This window comes from Agelaius phoeniceus, chromosome 18, assembly GCF_051311805.1.
Source record: "Agelaius phoeniceus isolate bAgePho1 chromosome 18, bAgePho1.hap1, whole genome shotgun sequence".
Classification (NCBI taxonomy): Eukaryota; Metazoa; Chordata; class Aves; order Passeriformes; family Icteridae; genus Agelaius; species Agelaius phoeniceus.
Genome location: NC_135282.1, coordinates 3,134,464 through 3,152,663, shown reverse-complemented (window position 1 = coordinate 3,152,663; position 18,200 = coordinate 3,134,464). Strand labels below are relative to the sequence as shown.

Sequence of the window (18,200 nt, the reverse complement as noted above, 5' to 3'; positions counted from 1 at the left end):
TTAACTTCTCCCTAATGCACACCTTGCTGTTCGTGCTAATTGTACAATCACAGATGCTCTGAGTACACAACAGCGATCTCTGTTTAAAAAACATTGCTTCTGAAAGGAACGCTTCTTAAGGGCCTACATTATTATTCAAATTGATGCCGAGGATGATGTAAAGAAGGAAGCTGTTCAACAGCACTTCACTGATCTTTCTACAGCAACTTGTATCAGTCTCATTATGCTGTTTACACACACACAGAGCGATGCTGTCCCATTGGTATTACACTGCTAATTGGAATTACTACTTTCAGAAAGAAAAAGTCAGTTTAAAGGCCAAAAGAGAAGCGTGGTTTTAATGTATACCACAGCGTTTATTTCTTTACTGAGGTCCATTGGATTTATAATTACAAATCCATTCTAACCTGTCAAAGCATTTATCAATCTATTTAATCAATACAATACTCTTACATTGCTCTTTTGCTGTCAGGTTTCACAAATGAATACTGTCTTAACGTAATGAAAATAGACTGCATCTGGCATAAACCCACCTGAAATGACTTCTGGGAAGGTTCCAGTCAAGGATGGAGTGGCCACCTGCCTCATTCTTTCCAGCCATTCAGTGTTTCCCTATATAGGTGTGAAATTACAGGTTTGTGGCATATGCCAGACTGGGGACTTATTCTAGAGTTTGACTGAAATGCAACTATGTGACCTTTACTTTGTAATAAACACAAGCCATACATTTTGCAGATATTTGAGGAGAGGATCCTGGAAAGTAGGAACAAACAGAAAATCTAGTGGTAGCTATGATTCTGGGCCTTTGTAGGTCAAAGATTCTTCTTTTTTCTTCTGTTCTTTTTTTTCTGGCTCAGCAATAGGTAAGCCAAGAATGTCTGCAACAAATATCTCTGCTGTGATTTCTGCTGGAATGTCTTCTTCAGTCAAAGCTGCTGCACCTGGAGAGCAGTAGCAACAGCACAAGACACACAGCAGCAATGTCAAAATCGCTTTCCAGTAAAATTTATAAGCAGCAATAAGTGAATGAAATGTTTTTAAAGATATACGAAGGGATCACAATAAAGTGATGCTTTACTAGCTTGATACTTTATGTGTTTATATCAGGGATTAAACTTGTCAAATCCATGTGTCTCACCTGGCAGCAGGTCCCTGCCTCAGAGAAGTCATTGGACAGCTTTAACACTGGGTCAATTTGATGTGATTTAGGATCCTGAGGGACCCAGAGATTTCAAAATTCCCTTTGGGAGCAGCACCTTTGCTGCATGGGGCCCATTGCCAGTGACCCTAAACAGATTCTGTTCCAAACTGGTGGGGACTGGGACATGAATTGTACAAAAATGCAGTTCCAATTACAATGAGCAATTAAATTCAGCCACTTGGCTCAAATCAATGCTATAATTTGCTGTTCCAGGCTGGTGTGGACTGGGACATAAATTGCAGACAAATGTGGTCGTTACCAACAGCTCTGCTACAATGGGCACTGTGACCTGGGTGAAACCAGCACTGGGATTTCCCTGTGTGTTTCTAATTTCAGTTCCAGCCAGCAGATAAACAGCAGTGTAATCTTGTCAGGCCCCAGTTATAGTTCATTGTCCATTTATTTTTAGGTACACCCATGCAATTGCTGTGTGGATGAAGGACAGTCTGTAGCTCTGTGACTATTTTTGTAATCCCATCTGAGCAGTTTTGACAGCTCTCAGCCTAACAGGGTAAATGGGTTTGAAATTTAAATTATTCCATTTGGGAATTGAAACAATCCTGCTTCTGTGCTGTGTGGAATGCTAATCCTGTACCTGTGGGAGGGTGGGTGTCCAGCTCAGATCCTTCTTTCCTGGGTCTCTTGCCCAGCAGGGTGATCAGACACTCAGCCAGCTCATCCTCTGTCATCTGCTCCCCTGTACAAACAGAGCAGCACCAGCCTGTGGGTTATGGGGCCGAGAGCACAAAAACTCAAAAGCAACTCAAATTAAACAGGACAGTTCAAAAGAGGATCTGGCTTCTCTGAGATATGAACATATACACTGCCAACTGGAACACACGATCCCAACGCAGGAAAATGTTGATCCTAAGGAAAATTGTTCTTCCCTATAACATTTTGGGAAAAATGTCAATCAAAGGGAGAAATTCTGATGCAGACAGCTCTATGAGCAACTCTGCAGTAGCAGGGGCTTGAGCTTCTATTCCCACTGGAGAATTCCTGGCACAGATCACAGTCCATTTAGCCATTTTCAGGCAGAGGAAGAGAAAGGTGGAGAAAAGCCTTGATTTAGAATCTTGAAATAACATGGACATAGCACTTGTTCCCAGTCAGTGGTTGGCTCATGCCCTGGAGCATGAGGTTATAGATCTGCTGTGAAGCTGTTCTGTCTGATGTACCTATTTATGGATGTTCACACCATCTGTATAAATAGCTAACCTTTCTCACACCTGTTGAATCCGTGGTTTCCAAGGGTCTTTGTGGCAAGGAGTCTTGCCAAGGGATGTACTCAGTAAACCAGCATTTCTCTTTACCTGTTTTAATGCTCAGCTACACTTTTACACCAGAAGAAAGACAATAGAAGTTTGCTATTAGCACTCTATGGCACTGGCCAGAAGCATATTAACACCCACATTCATGGTGTTCTCCCTGATTCAGCTCAGCTAAATCATCCCATCTTTGCAGTCTTTCACACAGGTACAGCGCAGGACCAATTTCATCCCTCTTTTCTTGTCTCCCTTTTATCAGTTTTATACTACTTTTCCAGAGCCTGTGTGACTGGAAAAGAGAACAGCAATTCAGATAAGGGCACACTGGGAGAAGGATACATTTTGCCAAGATCCATACTTATCATTTAACAGCCGAGATACCTCAGGCCAGCAGAGATTTCCAGAGCAGTAAAAGAAGCACAGCTGGGACAAGACATGTGAATATTCAATTTAAAATCTTAAGGCAGGTGGCTCCTCACGCCTGCCCTGGTTACCAGGTTCTCATTCCAGAACCATTTCTTGCTGCGGGGAAAAAGTTCTGAAATTGCAGGCAGAACTAGCAAGCATAAAACTGATATTAGAAACAAAATAACTCACCTCTGCACTGAAGCAGTGACAGGAAGTCTCCTCTGTCAATAACTTTGTCTCCCTTCTTGTTATCATAACCAAGAACCTGAAATGCTCGTTGTATGGTTTTCATTGACAAGCCAAGTGCAGGTCGATGATTTATATAAAGTTTGATAAAATCATCTAAATTGATTTTTGTCACTTCTTCTCCGGTATCTGCATACTTGCTGAATTTTACTTCATTTATCATTTCTTCAATCTAAAGATCAAAACAAGGCAGATTGTTACATGTTTTATTTTGAAGAGCATTGGGCCAGTTTCCGATCCCGTGGGTGCCAACGTCCCCAAACCGTTCATGTGTTGGTGCCACGGGTGCCATGACCCCATCCCAGGAGGAAGCTGCACTCAGCAGCTGAGGGTGGGAATGGCCAACAGTTACACACCTGCTGACATGACAATAACAAGTAAAGATGGGGACACACACAGAGTCATTTTGGATTTCCTCTCTTGTGACAGGCGCTCGGTGACCCTGCAGCTGTTACCGGCACCTTGGGCACAGCTGTGTCTCCACTCTGGGACAGTGGGCAGGCAAACCACAAACCAGTAAACACACCATCTCCCATCCCTGCTCTGGAAGCACACACACGAGGGTCCCAACAGAACCAGGATAAGAAATCTTATCCTGACTCATAAGGAATCTTATCTTCCCTGCTCTTCCCCATGTCTAGGGCAGTTCAGGTGCTGCAGAAGCCGAACCCGAAATGTGCTCAGTGGGGCTGACACCCTGCACTGCTGGATCCCTCATGCTCCTCTCAGACAAACAGGCCAGCACTGGCTGTGCTGGATACCACTGGTTTCCCTGAAGTCTGGTGCTGTGAGTCAGCCCAGTTGGCAGCTGTGCAGATGTGTGTCCAAAAGGCAGCATCTGCTCCATGCCTTCATTGTCCCTGCAGCCCCCTCAGAGATACACGGGCAGCAGAGAGACGCCGTGAGGATTCCCCGTGCCAACACGTACCAGGCCTGCTGCTCCCCGGGAAGGGAAGCTGATGCAAGATCTCCCCAGGGAGGACTTTGCATTCAGCCTTGGGCCTTTGTCCTTGTGTCACAAGTTTTTCCACTGAATGAAGCCCAGGGAAGAGGGAAATCTCAGCCTTACATTTTTCCTGTAGCGAATGTCACACCAAGCCAGAACAGTCATTTTCACTCAGCTCTGGCTGATCTGGGATTAGGTTTTATATCAACCCCACTGAACTACAAAAGAAAAACACCAATTCCCAAAAGCTTTGCTAGTCAGCCCAAGCTGCCTTTTCTCCCTCCTGCTTTTCTTTTATTAAAACACTCTAGAGAGAGACAAACCTTCTCTTTGGATTTATTACTGATTGTAGGTTGCCTGGTTTCACAACAGCTCAGCACCTCTGTTTCCATGCCTGAAATGCTGTTTGTATTTTAATTTGGGGAAGTGTGGGCATTATCAATTATTATTCCAGAGACATTTCCCAAGGGAATATGTTCTCTGTGTCCCCAAGAGGCAAAAATTTAATAACCCAAGGAAAAGATCTAACACAGTATGAAGAGATAACACCTCAACTTGACACCAGGGCAGAGCAGCCCCAGCTCAGACAAACATTTGCTGGTTGTGGGGGCTCCCAAGTGAGTCAGTTTGGTGGTGGCTGTGGCAACAGTCCTGCCTCCCATCTGGTGGCTCTCCTGGCAGAGCATCCCTGGGCAGATGGGGTGGCACAGACTCACAGCAGTGCCTCAGCAGCCTGTGGGTTGCTGTGCCATGGAAGAGATGAACACAGTCTCCCCTGCAGAAAGGCTGAGGGAGCTCAGTGATGCACCTCCTCCCCTGGGGGAGCCTCTCCTGCGGTGACGGCTGGAGCTGGTGCTCAGAGGCCGTTATTCAAATCCCCTTGCCTCAGATTCAGTCATGCCAGGTTACACGTTACAAATGAGGTTTGTGTACAGTAAACTGCCTTGGAGAAACACCACACAAAGGGGGAGAAGCAGCACCCTTATTAAATCAGTTCTCTCTGCTGTAAAATTTTGACCCTGAGGTTGCCTTGTTGAACAGCTCTGAGCTGTCAGGCTCCAGGTTTGCTCAGCCTTCTTCTGCAGTTGCCCAACTTGCTAGCAAGGAAACTTTTTTAGGAATTTTCTGCCAGATTCTGAGCACTACTGTATTGATGCAGACCAGATAAAAATACATTGACAGCCAACAAATATATCCCAGAGCTATCCAGCATGGCAATGGTCAGAATCTGGCCCTTAGAACACTTAGGAATTGCAAACAGTCTTGCTCTTTCTTCTTTTAATAAGAACAATAAAAACAGCTGACCAACCTCTTCCTCTGATGGATAAAATCCTATTGCTCTCATTACAGAAGGAATTTCCTCCAAGGGAATATGTGTTGACACCTGTCTGGTCTCCAGTGTTTTGATACCTTGGCTGCACAGCTGTACGTAGTAAAAATAGTCCTCCAGTTCCTGCCAGGGATTCAAACAAACACAGCAAATTTCAGTTACCAACAGGCACGGAAGATAAGGCTCCCTTTAGGGCTTGCTAACAGCCATATCAATGAGATTGCTGTTAAAGGCTAGCTGGACAAAACCTAAAGAAATGTCAGGCCTGTGTAAATTAAAGTCCAACCAGATGTGGCCAGACAGCGTTCACAGTGAGATAATTACCCTGAAGAATTTGCCTTCTCTGCCGCCATCCAGGAGGTTGTAGAATGGGATCAGGTCCTCCCCACCCAGGAAAGCAGCAGCATCCAAGGCACTGGCAGAAGTGAAGGAAAGAAGGTACAGGAAGGGTTCATGTGAGGAGAGCTTTCATGGTTCCCTTTCTAGGCGTTGTTCACAGACACTTTCAATAAATAAAATCCCTGGGCTTCAGAATTCAGGAAAGAAAAGCACTGCCTTGAACCTTGTGCTATTTTATCATCAGCTGCACTTCTACAGCATATTTCATACCCAGGTTTTACATACAATAGCACAGTGTGGGAATTAATTATTACTGAATGGTTCTCTTGTTTAGTGGAATGAGTACAGGGCTGGGAGCCAGGAGCTTTTCCATGGACTTGAACTTGGTGTCTGGCATTTGGCTTTTCTGCTTCCTTATAGAGACATTGAGGGAGATGAATTAGCTAGATCAGCATTTTGAACATGCAGAGAAGGCTGGGGCTTGGTGTTTGCAATAAACCACACAGCTCCCTGTTCCTTGATCCAACACATTTTTCCCCAATAACTCAGTGCAATCCATTACCCGACTTCCTCCGCCGTGGCGGGCGACGGAGTCGCAGGTGCAGTTTGCATTAAACTGAAAGCGCCTGAGTAGCCACCTCTTTGTTTCAATTTCATAGGCAGTTGGAGCCAAAAGAATCCCTTTGGCTTGTGCAGATGTAAAAAGAAACCAAGCCTGGAAGTGCAATCATGGCATAGCACTGCCACATAATACCCCACGCCTGGCAGCCAGGCTGCAGCTTTCACACACACCTCTGTAGTGCTGCTTCCACTGGGGGTTTTTTGCAAGCTTGATGCTTTTTTCATAATTAAGTTATTTGGGTATTAAACACAGCGGAGATTCACAAGATGCCAGAAGCAGCAATAAAATGATAATTAGCTCATCAAAAACTTCGCTCCAAAAACAAATTACATAGAAATTCAATGTTGCCTGGACTCTGGCCAACCATTATAAAGAAGGATCATTTATATTCTATTGCCTTCCTTAAAATGTCGCTTATCCTGACCCCCGACTGTTTAAGCCACACAAAGTGGAAAAGAAAATAAATAAACCCATTGCTTTCCCATCCAAGTTTCCTTTGTTCTGGCACATGAAGGTGAGCTGGCTTGGCACTCCTTGGGCTTTCCTCAGAGCAAATGGTACCTGCAAAATATATTCCTTGCAGGACCAGCATGTGTCTTAACCACAAAGCCTTGGTCCTAGGAAGGTGAAGAGCAGTGGTGTTTCCCAGGTGCACACCTAATGGCAACCGTAGGAACAAGGGCCAAAGGCCAGATGCCATGGAGTTATTTCCCACAAACCAGGAGACACGGGGCTCTGTGCTAGGAGAGTGTTGTGCAGGATTTGGAAAAAAAACCCAACAAAATAGCACAGACTGAGGGAGACCATGCCTATCCTAACATGTCTATCCACGCTATCCTAACTCTGCCATGGACTAAGCTCCCTTCCCAGTCCTTGAAGTGTGAAGTGGTTCCATGGTGACCTGGCAGTTCTCATGCCATTCACAGCTGCCTTGCTCCATTTCTATGTACAAATATATCTACTGGGCACCTGCAGCCATGAGGGGAGAGCCTCTGCCCCAAACATGTATTGCATTGAGCAGCTTTGGTCCTTGACATGCCAAGAAACCAAAATATCTATCCTTCCTTTGCTGTATTACCCTCCTGTCCTGTGGGAGTACATCTGGCACCACTGCCCAAGGGATCTGGCAGAGGGAAGCCTGCAGAGGATGGTGTAAAAAACCTGGCAGGATTCATCACTGATACTCTGGGCCAGAGCCTGGAGATCCTTCTTTGTTAAAGCAGCCTCCACTCTTCAACCACCTCATTTATTGCAGGCCATTTATTCATGTAAGCAAAGCTTTATAGGATTAAGGTGGCTTGTCCTAAATCCATTCTTCAAACACAGGGGGGATTTCCCAGCAAATTCCTATTCCATTTGGAGAGCAGACACTTTTGCATCAGCAGCTGCCCTGTGTGCTCCTCCTGCAGCCAGTGCTGCTCCTCTGGTCCCTGCCTAACCCTGACAATCTCCCATCACACTGGCCAGGCCCTCACAAGTACCACAAAATCCTCTGCTCAACCTCTTACCATTTGGGCACCATTTCCCAGACTGGAGTATTGTTCAGGCACTATGACCAGCCCTGTGAGGTTTGCTGGCTTAATCCGTCCTACATCACAGAGAGGGAAGCAAAACCCCCAAAAATATATCCCTCCTGTTTCAGCTGCCACCCCATACAGCTGCTTGGGGCCCAATGGGTTGCCCCAGCAGCTGTGGAAAGCAGTAACCAGATTCCTTTCCCTTTCCTGCCCTAACTCACTGGAGGTTGACCTTCCACTTCATGAACGTGCGCTCCTTGCCCCCGGCTGTGAAGACGTAACGGCCGTCGTGGGAGACGGCAAAGTCAGCGGCACCATCAGGGTGGCAAATGAAGGCCGAGGACTTGTGGGGGTTGCCATCAACAGGCAGCATCTGCAAACCCACCTGTAAGGGAACAGGGAGTCTGGCAGGGCTGGGGGTCCCACTAGGGCAGTGCCACATCCTCCTCCCCAGGAGCTTGCTCAGCTCTCAGGCAGGGCCAGCCTACACATGGTTTCATCTTCAAGGAAATTCCCACCAGCTCTGCAAGGTGGGGCTCCGTACCTTGTCCTTTGTAATGTACACCAGGTAGTGTTGCTGGGGGTCTGCAGAGCTTGTCCTAGGGAGGATTTGTATCTTCTCCAAGGGGGAGCCATAGGTTGGTCCCAAAAGGGTCTTTCTAAAGGCAAACAATGTATTTATCCACTCTAGGCCACCCAAAACATTTTTGCCCTCTGAACATCTGTTGTGTGGAAGGTTGGGTAGATACGGGAGGTGTGCAGAGGCTTTTTACTACTGGCTGAGAGAACAGGGTAGGACAGGGTCCCTGGCTAGAAGGGACTACACTGGGGCTCAGAAATTTATTTAGTGCTCATGGATTATTCTGCTTTGCTCATGGGGACTCTGATCTCTTTATCTGATGTCTAACTGCTACATCTCAGGTCCAACATAGTGAGCAGACCAAGATCCACCTGCAGCCACAACCTTGCTAAATGACACACCAGAGAACAGCAGAGTGGGCATAAGAATGGAGTGACCTGAGGGCTCTAGGGCCATCCCAAGATCTGCATCACAGATGGAAAATCACATGCTCATGGGTGGGAGCATGGTGGTCATTAGACCAAGGAGAACACAGGGTCAGGAGGAGGCTCCCAGGCAATGGCAGGCCTGAATCAATCCTTTACCTGCACATTTTGGTTGTTGTGTTGTAGAGCTTCATTTTGTAGCAGTTGTTGGCAGTGAGGAAAAAGGACTCGGTGCTGAGCTGTGGGTACCAGGTCAAGCACAGGGGCACGGCAACCTGCTCCAGCCTGTCCCTGTGTGTGACCACCAAGTGGTCCTTGATGCTGCTGTTCAGGTCATATTCAACCTGGAGAGAAGACAAGGAAACACAGCAACTCTCCTGTGGTCTGCCCTGCACCCTTGACCTTGTGGATTCACTGGATTTTCATCTCCTGGAGAAGCCACAATAGGAGAGCGTCAGCAGCAAGACCAGGCTGAGAAACAACCCATAGCAATGGAGCTGGTGGGGAGAAGGTTGGGAGCCATGGAACCAGACATGGAGTCTCCTTTGAAGGCCTTGTCCAGCCCCACCCCTTTAACCACAAATCTTCACTGTCCTTTAAAGTTTTGCATGAACCCACCAGCTGCCGGTCCTCGCCGAGGCTCAGGAGCCTGGGCTCGTTGCTGTCTGGGTGGACCCCAAAGAGGATGCCCCGGATGGGTTTGTAGTGGGAGACCAGCCCTGCCAGGTGTTCCCAGCATCTGCTCCCATTCTGCAGGACTCTCTTGTAAACAGTCACTGAATAAGTCTCATCCTGCAACAACACCACAAAGGTCAAAGAGGGAAATCTTTTTCTTTGTACAGATCATCATCAGTTGCTACAAACTCTGAGCCAAGCTGCTTCAATGCTGCCTCAATACTTCTACAGCAAGACCTGGGATTGAGGGAGCAGCCCCCTCCCAGAGCACCAGCCAGGAGGAAATCCCTGCTCCAGCCCCTTCTTCAGATGGATGCAGAGCTAAGATTTGTCACTAAAGTTAGGGACTGGGCGGTCTGCGGAGCCGCTGTGACTGGTGACGTTTTTACAGAGTGACTCTTCAAACCAGGAAAAGCATTTTGGAGTCAGGAAGCCCCAGGGGAGGAACAGCCCTCTGCCCTGCTCGCTCTGCATTTCAGAGTCACCAAGCCCCGGGGGAGGGACGGCCCTCTGCCCTGCTCGCTCTGTGCCTGCAGGATGGCCGGCAATTCCCAGTCCCTCCCAAAGCTGCCCCGCGAGCAGTGCGTGTAAATCACCGAGCGGAAAAAACAAGCGTACAGCGGTTGCGAGGTACTTGGAATCGTGAGAGAAGCTGATGTGAGTCACGGGACCTTGCGAGCACTGGAATTCCTCGCAGATGGACTGAAGGGAAATTGCATCAAGGATGTAAACGCTTCCATCAGTAAAACCAGCGGCCAGCAAATGACCTGGAAAGCAGAAGCAGACCAGAAACCTCTCACGACACCATCACTCCTCCCAGGAAGGCCAGTGCTTGGCACATGGTCAGGCCACAGGGCTGGGATACCTTCAGGATCATAGGATAAGCACTGGATGCCAGCCTCAGTGAATATCCTGCTGACGAGGTACTGGGTCTGCTTGTATTCCCACACCTTCAGCAGCCCACAGTGACTCCCCACAGCCACCAGTGGCTCCTGAGGGTGGCAGGCAATGGCATTCACAGCTTTCTTTGCCTCTGTCATGATTCTTCCAAAGTTTGTGCTGTCTGTTGCAACATGGAACATGGTTGCATCAGAGGTTGAAAGGATAAAGTTCCTGTTTAGCGTGAGAGAAACAGAATTCGATGAATCAGACCAACTGGCTCACGTCCCTGCGAGCTATATTACACATCAGTCTCTTTTTGGCAAGTTAGTTGGACAATCACTTATATTTTGTGATACACAGTATGCAAACACTCCTTGACCTGGAAGGCAAGTGACACTTTGTATTCATGACCTGGGAAATGGCCAGGGGAAGACACTGGAGCCAGTTCCATTTTCTACTTGGCTGGGCAAGCCAGAAGATGAATGATATCTGGGGAGCTCCCGCCTTTTGCAAGTCACTGGTGTGTGAGATGGACAAGTGAGCAATTGGAGATACTCTGAATGGCCTTTCCACGTGTCCCCACGCCACCACTGTCAGTGGCTCCACGTTGACCATGCTGCCATGGCCAAGGTCAGAGGGCAGTTTCAGTCTCTGTCTGCTCACTTGGCCACGCTGAGCAGCACGGCAGAGAGGTTTCACTGTGTGACTGATGATGTGTGAAGCAGACAGCAGGATAATTATTCATTTTACAGCACAAATATGTACAGTTTCAGTCTGCCTGACTGAGAGTCTGGACCTAGTAAAAGGGACAAGAGAGGATCACACAGAAATCCCAGAGTGCTTTGAGTAGGAATGGACCTTACAGATCATCTTGTTTCAACACCTTCCACTAGACCAGGTTACTCCAAGCCATATCCAACCTGGCCTTGAACAGTTCCAGGCATGGGGCATCCACTGCTTTTCTGTGCCAGAGCAACCTGTGCCAGGACATCGCCACCCTCACAGTGAGGAATTTTTTCCTATATCCCATCTAACCCTGCCCTCTGTCAACTTTAGCCATTTTCCCCTTGTCCTGTCACTCCATACCCTTGTCCAAAGCCTCTCTCTGGCTGTTTTGGAGCCCTTGAGGCACTGGAAGGTGCTATAAGGTCTCCTTGGAGCCTTGTCCTGGCTGAGTATGCACAGACAGACAAGGGGAAGCACAGCCTCTTTGCCAGCTGTTCCATCACAGCCACCAGTTTGTGCACATCTGGGCCAGGCACTGATGGACCCTGCACCCCTTGCGTGCCTTAGCTGGGCTCTCCAGCCATTCCTAATCCCAGCAGCCTCCAGGATGAGCTCAGGCCTTCCCTTTCCCTTTGGGAAACCAAGCCATCCCCCAGGACACTGCTCCAGGCTGGAGAAGAATCTGTCCCACATGGCTCTTTGGAAAACACGCATGGCTAAGAACAGACATTGCCAGGAAAGCCTTAACAGGACTGACAGACATGTGGCTTGCAGGCTGGATGGAGCCACACAGCAGCTTCATCTGGCCTGCAGACTCCCTGTAAACCCTCAGGCACAGCTACGTCACACAGAGGGACAGAGAGGGGCTGGTGACCAGCCAGTGTGGCACAGCCCTGTGCCGGTGCCACGGCCCCGATGAGCTGGCCAAGCCATGATAAAATCCAACTGGATCCAGCCATGCCTGGGAAGGGTTTAAGGGGGGATTAAGGGGCCCAGGGAGAGCTGGAGGCTCAGCATTAGCACTGCCTGGTGTGCTGGGTACGTGACAGAGAAGCTGATCATCACTGTGCCTGCACAATGCTGTGTCTGCACCAAGGCATCACCTGGAGCTCAGTCTGGGGTGTGCTGGAGCCCACCCACACTCCCTCCCTCCCTGTCCTGCCCAGGAGCCTGGGCACAGGGCTGAGCCCTGCCCCAGACCAGGCAGAAGCTCATGGAGCAGCTCTCACTGAGCACCTCCCCAGCTTTCAGCTGCAAGGCAAACACAGGAGAAGACCTGGGTTGGTAAGGAGACACTCACCTGGTGAGGAAAGGCTGGCTGCTGCCTGGGAGGGCGCTGGGAGCATCACGAAGGATTGTGGAGAAGGAGATGGACTGGATGGGACCCACTGTGTCATGGCTGTAGATGGTGAGGAGCCGCAGCTGCCCATCGTAGAATTTCACCTGCCCTTTCACATCACCTGTGACTATACAGCTGCAGGGAAGGGAAAGTTATTAACCAACACACGGACTGACAACTCCCAAATATTTCTTGGGGAGCATCCTTGGGTGGAAGCAAATCCCTTCCCCATTTCTCTGCACAAGCACACGAGCAGAGCCCTGCACTGATGTGCAGGAGAAAGCCAGGGTAGTGCAGAAACCAGCGGTGACCCTGCCGTGTCCCTGCCGTGTCCCCAAGGCTGTCGCGGCGTTTGGTGGCTGTCTGCTCCCTCTGCCGGTAGCATCCAGGAGGCTGAGCCACTGTCTGAGCTATCCCAGGGGAGCTGACATCGCATTACCACGACTTTTCAACTTCATTTCCACCCCCAGACTAATCCACTGCTGGAAAATCACTCACAAACCAGCAGCACTTTCCTGCATGAGTGACCACGCGGCCAAGTGATTAAAACTCCAACATTATCTCTGCCACTCGTACAGCTGAGCTACCTGAGGACTGAGGACTGTACCTAAGCTACTGAAAAGGGCTGCCCCGTTACCTGTCCAACACCTGGAGCACGGTAAGACTCTCCTCCTGCATTGCCACCACCTTGGTGGCTGTCACTCCGTGGGGTTTGGGCAGCAGCTCCTCGGGGAGGGTGCGGGGATCGTGCATGTCCCACACCACCAGCTTCCCGGCCGACGTGCCCGTCAGAGCTTGGGTGTTGTTAAAATGGAAAACTGACTGGCTGAACTGTCCCACCAGGCACTTGAAGGTCTGTGAAGATGGGAGCCAGGCTGTGTTTTCATCCCAGAGCTGGCTCTGCCTTCCTCAAACAGAGAGACTGGCATTCCCTCATGGCATTCCCTTCCTGTCCCATGGCAGGACAAGAGACAAGAGCCCCGGGAGAAAATGCAGTGCAGCACTTTGGGGACAGAGCTCTGCTTGAGCTCAGCTTGGGCAAACCTGGTTTGTCCCTGTCTGAGGGGGACAGGATGGGGCCAGGGCCACTTTTTTGTGCAAGGGGATGGGAAGGGACAGTGCTGCTGCCAGCAGGAAAGCCAAGAGGGTGACATGCTGTGGTCCCTCCCTGCTGTGCTCACCTGGTTGCTCAGGAATGGTGTCCCATACTGCAAACCAGAATCATCCTGGGGAAAGCAGAGAAAACATCCAGGACAGGGATTTTGGAACCGAGCTCTGCCGTGCCAGCGTGGCCCTCCCCACCATCTGGGCACTGCCCCACACTGTGGTGACCAGAGCAGGAAAGGCTCCAAGGTCTTCCAGAGAGCACAAAACATCCTCTCCTTCCACCTGCTTCTTTCCAAAAGCTGCTGAATGACTCAAGGCCCATGGGAAAGCAGGAGTGGTAGAGGTGAAAAGCATCCCTGCCACAGCTGGGCCTGACCAGTGTGGGAGTGGAGGGAGTGTGATATCTGTCCAGACCACTTTGGGATCTGGCAAGGGCAGGGAGCAGGGAAGAGACAGATCTGCAGAGTGACCCCAGTTGTGGACAGACACCCAGCCCCTGACCCCCCCCCCCCACCTCCTTTGTGGCACCAGAAACAGGACTTCCATGTCCCTACTTACCCACAGGTAAAATATCACCTGGGTTTTGCTGTTGCTGACAAACTCATGGGGATTTTGAGGGTTAAAAATGACATAATCCTGAAATTCAAAGAATTGCATTAGCACCAAGCTGAGCAATGCTTTCTGCTTTTTCTGCCATCCAAACCCACTGTTTTTATCCAAAACCACCTCACCAGCTGCACTGAACTGAAATCAGAGGACACCCCATGCCTGTCAGGCATTAGAGGAACAGGGATGAGCCCTTGGGATGCTCTGCTGCATTAGGGTGCCCCAGGGATGGGGTGTGATCCTGCCTCCCATGGGGGTACCAGGGGGAGCAGGTGAGGATGGGGCTGCCCAGCCCAGCCCAGCTCTGCCCCCTTGGCCTGGTCACTCACCTGATAGCCAAACTCAGGGCTCAGCTCTGTGCTGCACGTGGGCTCCCCTGTGGGCAAAGTCCATCTCCAAACACAAACTTTCTGAAAGAGAAGGGGAGAAAAATCCAAGGAACACTCCCATGGTTCTGTGGAGGTTTGGGGAGCCAGGTGGATCCCATTCCCCTCTGCAGGGGATGGTGTAGCCTAAAAGACTGGAGCAGGCTAAAGCCCAGCACAGCCTGGCAGCAGAAAGCTCAATTTCAGGAAATAATGCTAGAAATTGCTTAGATGAAAGTGATGAAGTCAGAAGCTTTTATCCCAAATTAAGATCCATTTTCTCAACTCTGCAGCATTCACTTTAATGAAATCCAGGTCTGTGCTCTAATGGCTCAGCAAAAACAAAACATGACTCTGCAAACCCTCTCTCCCCATGTGAATTCCCACCTCCCCTGTGCTGCACTGCAAAAAACTTGCAGCTCTCTATCCTGCAAAGCTGTGAAAGAGGAGATATTCTCTTACCTGCACAGCAGCAGCACTAATGGTCACCAAATACTTGGCATCCTGGGAAATGGCAATGGCACAGACCCCGTCCTCCGAGTGGCTCTGGAAGATGGTGCGCACGGGAACCCTGGGGAGCAGAGACCCCATGGGTGCTCCTGGCAGCACTGGGGGCTCCAGGCAGTCACTTGGCAAAGCCTGTGGCACAACCCACCCACCCTGCTCTGTGTGCAAGAAGGGATGGAGGGAGGGAGGCTGCAAACACTGGTGCTGCCACAGGCTGGGGCTCAGCGTCCCCTCCATCCCTTCCTCCCAAGTAAATGGCACTGGAAAACAACTCACCAGGATCTTTGAAGATCCTACAGCATGGAGATGTGATGTACTCAGTCTGGGGGAGCTCAGCCCCATCTCAGTGTCCCACAAGCGTGGGTGATACAAGGACAATGAAGGACTTGGTTTGGTTTTGGTTCCTTTGCTGCTTTTTAGTCTGTCCCTGCGTTCTCCCATTTTATTCTCAGCTGAGACTGGAGTCAGTCCTGAGTGATTTACTGGATAGAGGGAGTTTCCAAAAGAGGAGGTTCCTGGGAGCTTACCCAGAGTAGGAGTCCCACACGATGATCATAGCATCTGGCCCTTGGTCAGCAGTTGCAACCCAGCGTTTGTCTTCACTCACACACAGGCAGGAGATGACATTCGTGTGGCCCTGGGGAGGGAAGCAGCAAAATGCCTTGGAGGCTGCAAACCTGGGGCTGTTCTGTTCATACCTTTTGTATGGGCTGCTCCTGAGTTTAGTTATAGGTGACCCCTGAGCACAGGACACCAGAGAGATGGAGAGAGGGGGTTCAGGAGAAGGGGAGGAGAAGGAGAGAGATGCTCAGCTGTGCCAGACCTGCAGGTGGGACTGCCTGTTCTGCAGGATGTCGTGGATGACCACTGTGTGGGAGGAGACATACAGGAGCACCCGGTCCTCTCCGTCCATCAGGCTGTGCACAGCCAGGCTGCTGTTGTAGCCAAACACCCAGGACAGGTCCTGCAGGGAAGAGACAGCTCCTGGCTCTCAGCAGCCAGGACAAAAAAGGCATACAAGGTCTGTGGGATGATGGAAGAGAGTGGGGCAGGAGTGCTGGGTGCCAACCACCCTGGTGGCACTGTGCCCGTTGTACTCACAAGGGGGTAGAAGCTGCTGTCCCTGTTCTTCCGGAACAGCATCCCTGGCATGGCTGCCCACACCATGCTGGCAGAGCCTTTGTGCCGTGTGTGCTTCTCCCTGTAGCCTGGGAGAGGGCTGGAGATGGCTCCCTTGGACTCACACAGTGCTGGGGGGGTTCAGGGACATCCAGGCATGATGTCCCAGCAGTGCCTTCCCCAGGGTGGCCTGGCTCCCAGCCCGGGTGCTGGGCAGGGTGTCTGAGATCCCCATACCTAAAGGAGATGACCGGGGACAGAATGGTGACTCTTCATTTTCCTCTGATGCTCCTTTCTTCTCCCTGGCAGCAGCAAGGGCAGCCTTGAAAAGGAAGAGAGGTTTTGGTGAGTGCTGGATCCTGGGCTGGTCTGGATGGGAACTGCCCTGTGGCTACCGGGAATGAACCCCAGCACATCTCAGATCCCAAGGGCTCTGTTTCCCCTGGGATCTGCCCCAGACCCTGTCTCAAACAGGACCTTCCATGGTGCTGCCCTCACCTCATCAGGCTGCACATCCGCCTCCTGAGCCGTCTGTCTGTCCTGGGACATGTCCCCGGGCTCACTGCTTAGTGCTGCTCCTCCCTCAGTGTAACTTCACATGGACCATCCATCCACACCTTCACCCTCCTCCCACGGAGCTGGGGTGTGGAGATGCTCTGAAATACTTCCCCACACACACTCTCCCAGATTTGGCTCCACAACAACCTGGAATTGGGCACACCAGGAGAAAAGAGCACCTGTGAAGCTGGGAATGGGTCCCAGAGCCCCTTCTCAGCTCCTACACTGGGCACAAACCAGCCCAGTACAGCGATTATCCCAGTGAGCACAGGCTCCCTCCCTTGGCTGCCCGCACACCGCGCCGGGCACGGAAATTTCCCTTTCGGATGGGTTTTGTCAGAGCCCTGTGAGCACAGAGCTGCTCCTGGGCGGCAGCTGCTTCATCTCCGGCTTCACGGGTCTGGATTTGAGCCAACACCGAAACCTCGTGCACAGAAAACTTTCACGGGAGGAAAAAGAGGCCCTGGGAAAACCTTCCCGGGCCTCGGCAGGCGGGACGGGAGCTCGGGAGCGGCCGCCGGCTCTCACCGCGCTCGCACGGAACCGTTCCCAAGGCCCCTCCAGGCTTCGGTGCCTCCCGCTGTCCCGAGGGAGCCTCCGGAGACCCTCCCGAGGACCCCCCCGCTCACCGACACAGCGATCCCCGCGTCTCTGCCTCTGCGACCGCCGTTCCCAGGCAACGGCTGCACCGGCAGCACCGGCTGCGCCACCGGCTGCACCGGGAAATACCGGGAGAGAGGGGGGAACCCTCCTCATCCTCACCGGCTGCACCGGGAAACGCCGGGAGAGAGGGGGGAACCCTCCTCATCCTCACCGGCTGCACCGGGAAACGCCGGGAGAGAACGGGGAACCCTCCTCATCCTCACCGGCTGCCCGGAAGAGACAGCGCTGGCCCCGGCCCAAAGCAGGGAGGCAGAGGAAGGAACATCCAGCCCTTCACCCTGCGCAAGCCTAAATCCCGCTCATGGCTGTGACAAAGTCCCTTTAGGCAGCGCCGGAGACGTTCGGGACCGAGCCCTCACCCTGCCCGAGGGATGGGATGGGGGATCTTTACCCAATGCCCCCCACAGGGAGTTGCAGGCAGCTCTGCTCCAGTGGCTTCCCTGAGCAGGACAAGCAGAGTCAAAGTGACAAAAATCATTCCCCAAGCCCTGCCAGTCCCCCACAGTCCCCAGCCACTTGCACAGGGAACCCACTCCCAAGGCTCCCTCCGGGCTCTCACTTCACCCCTGCAGATAATCAGCTCCAAACGCTCCCAGCTGTTGACCTCAGCCTTGCTGTTAAGCTCAATAACAATTTCTAAACTTAATTTGTTTTTCCTTCTGCCCAGAAAGAGCCTCACACCCTGCTGGGAGCGGAAAGGAGATTTGTTATCAGCTCCCATTATCTCCCTGACCCGGAGAGGCTGCCCCAAATAATGACTTCTATGAGAAC

General features: G+C 51.0%; 1 protein-coding gene across 1 annotated transcript; it reads right to left on the bottom strand.

Annotated features, from left to right (window-relative positions):
- Positions 1–321: 321 nt before the first annotated feature.
- CFAP251 (cilia and flagella associated protein 251) lies at positions 322–17,802 on the bottom strand. Its single transcript, XM_077187867.1, has 23 exons — positions 17,396–17,802; positions 16,707–16,913; positions 16,446–16,530; positions 16,191–16,297; positions 15,913–16,053; positions 15,617–15,726; positions 15,045–15,153; positions 14,547–14,627; positions 14,170–14,247; positions 13,686–13,730; positions 13,142–13,359; positions 12,466–12,639; positions 10,423–10,670; positions 10,176–10,324; positions 9,501–9,674; positions 9,042–9,226; positions 8,422–8,536; positions 8,099–8,262; positions 5,724–5,814; positions 5,379–5,522; positions 3,067–3,295; positions 1,797–1,898; positions 322–941 (listed from the first exon to the last, which is right to left on the bottom strand). The coding sequence occupies exons 2-23, from the start codon at positions 16,755–16,757 to the stop codon at positions 790–792; spliced, it is 2,952 nt and encodes a 983-aa protein (XP_077043982.1). The 5' UTR covers positions 16,758–16,913; positions 17,396–17,802; the 3' UTR covers positions 322–789.
- Between the last annotated feature and the right edge of the window lie 398 nt (positions 17,803–18,200).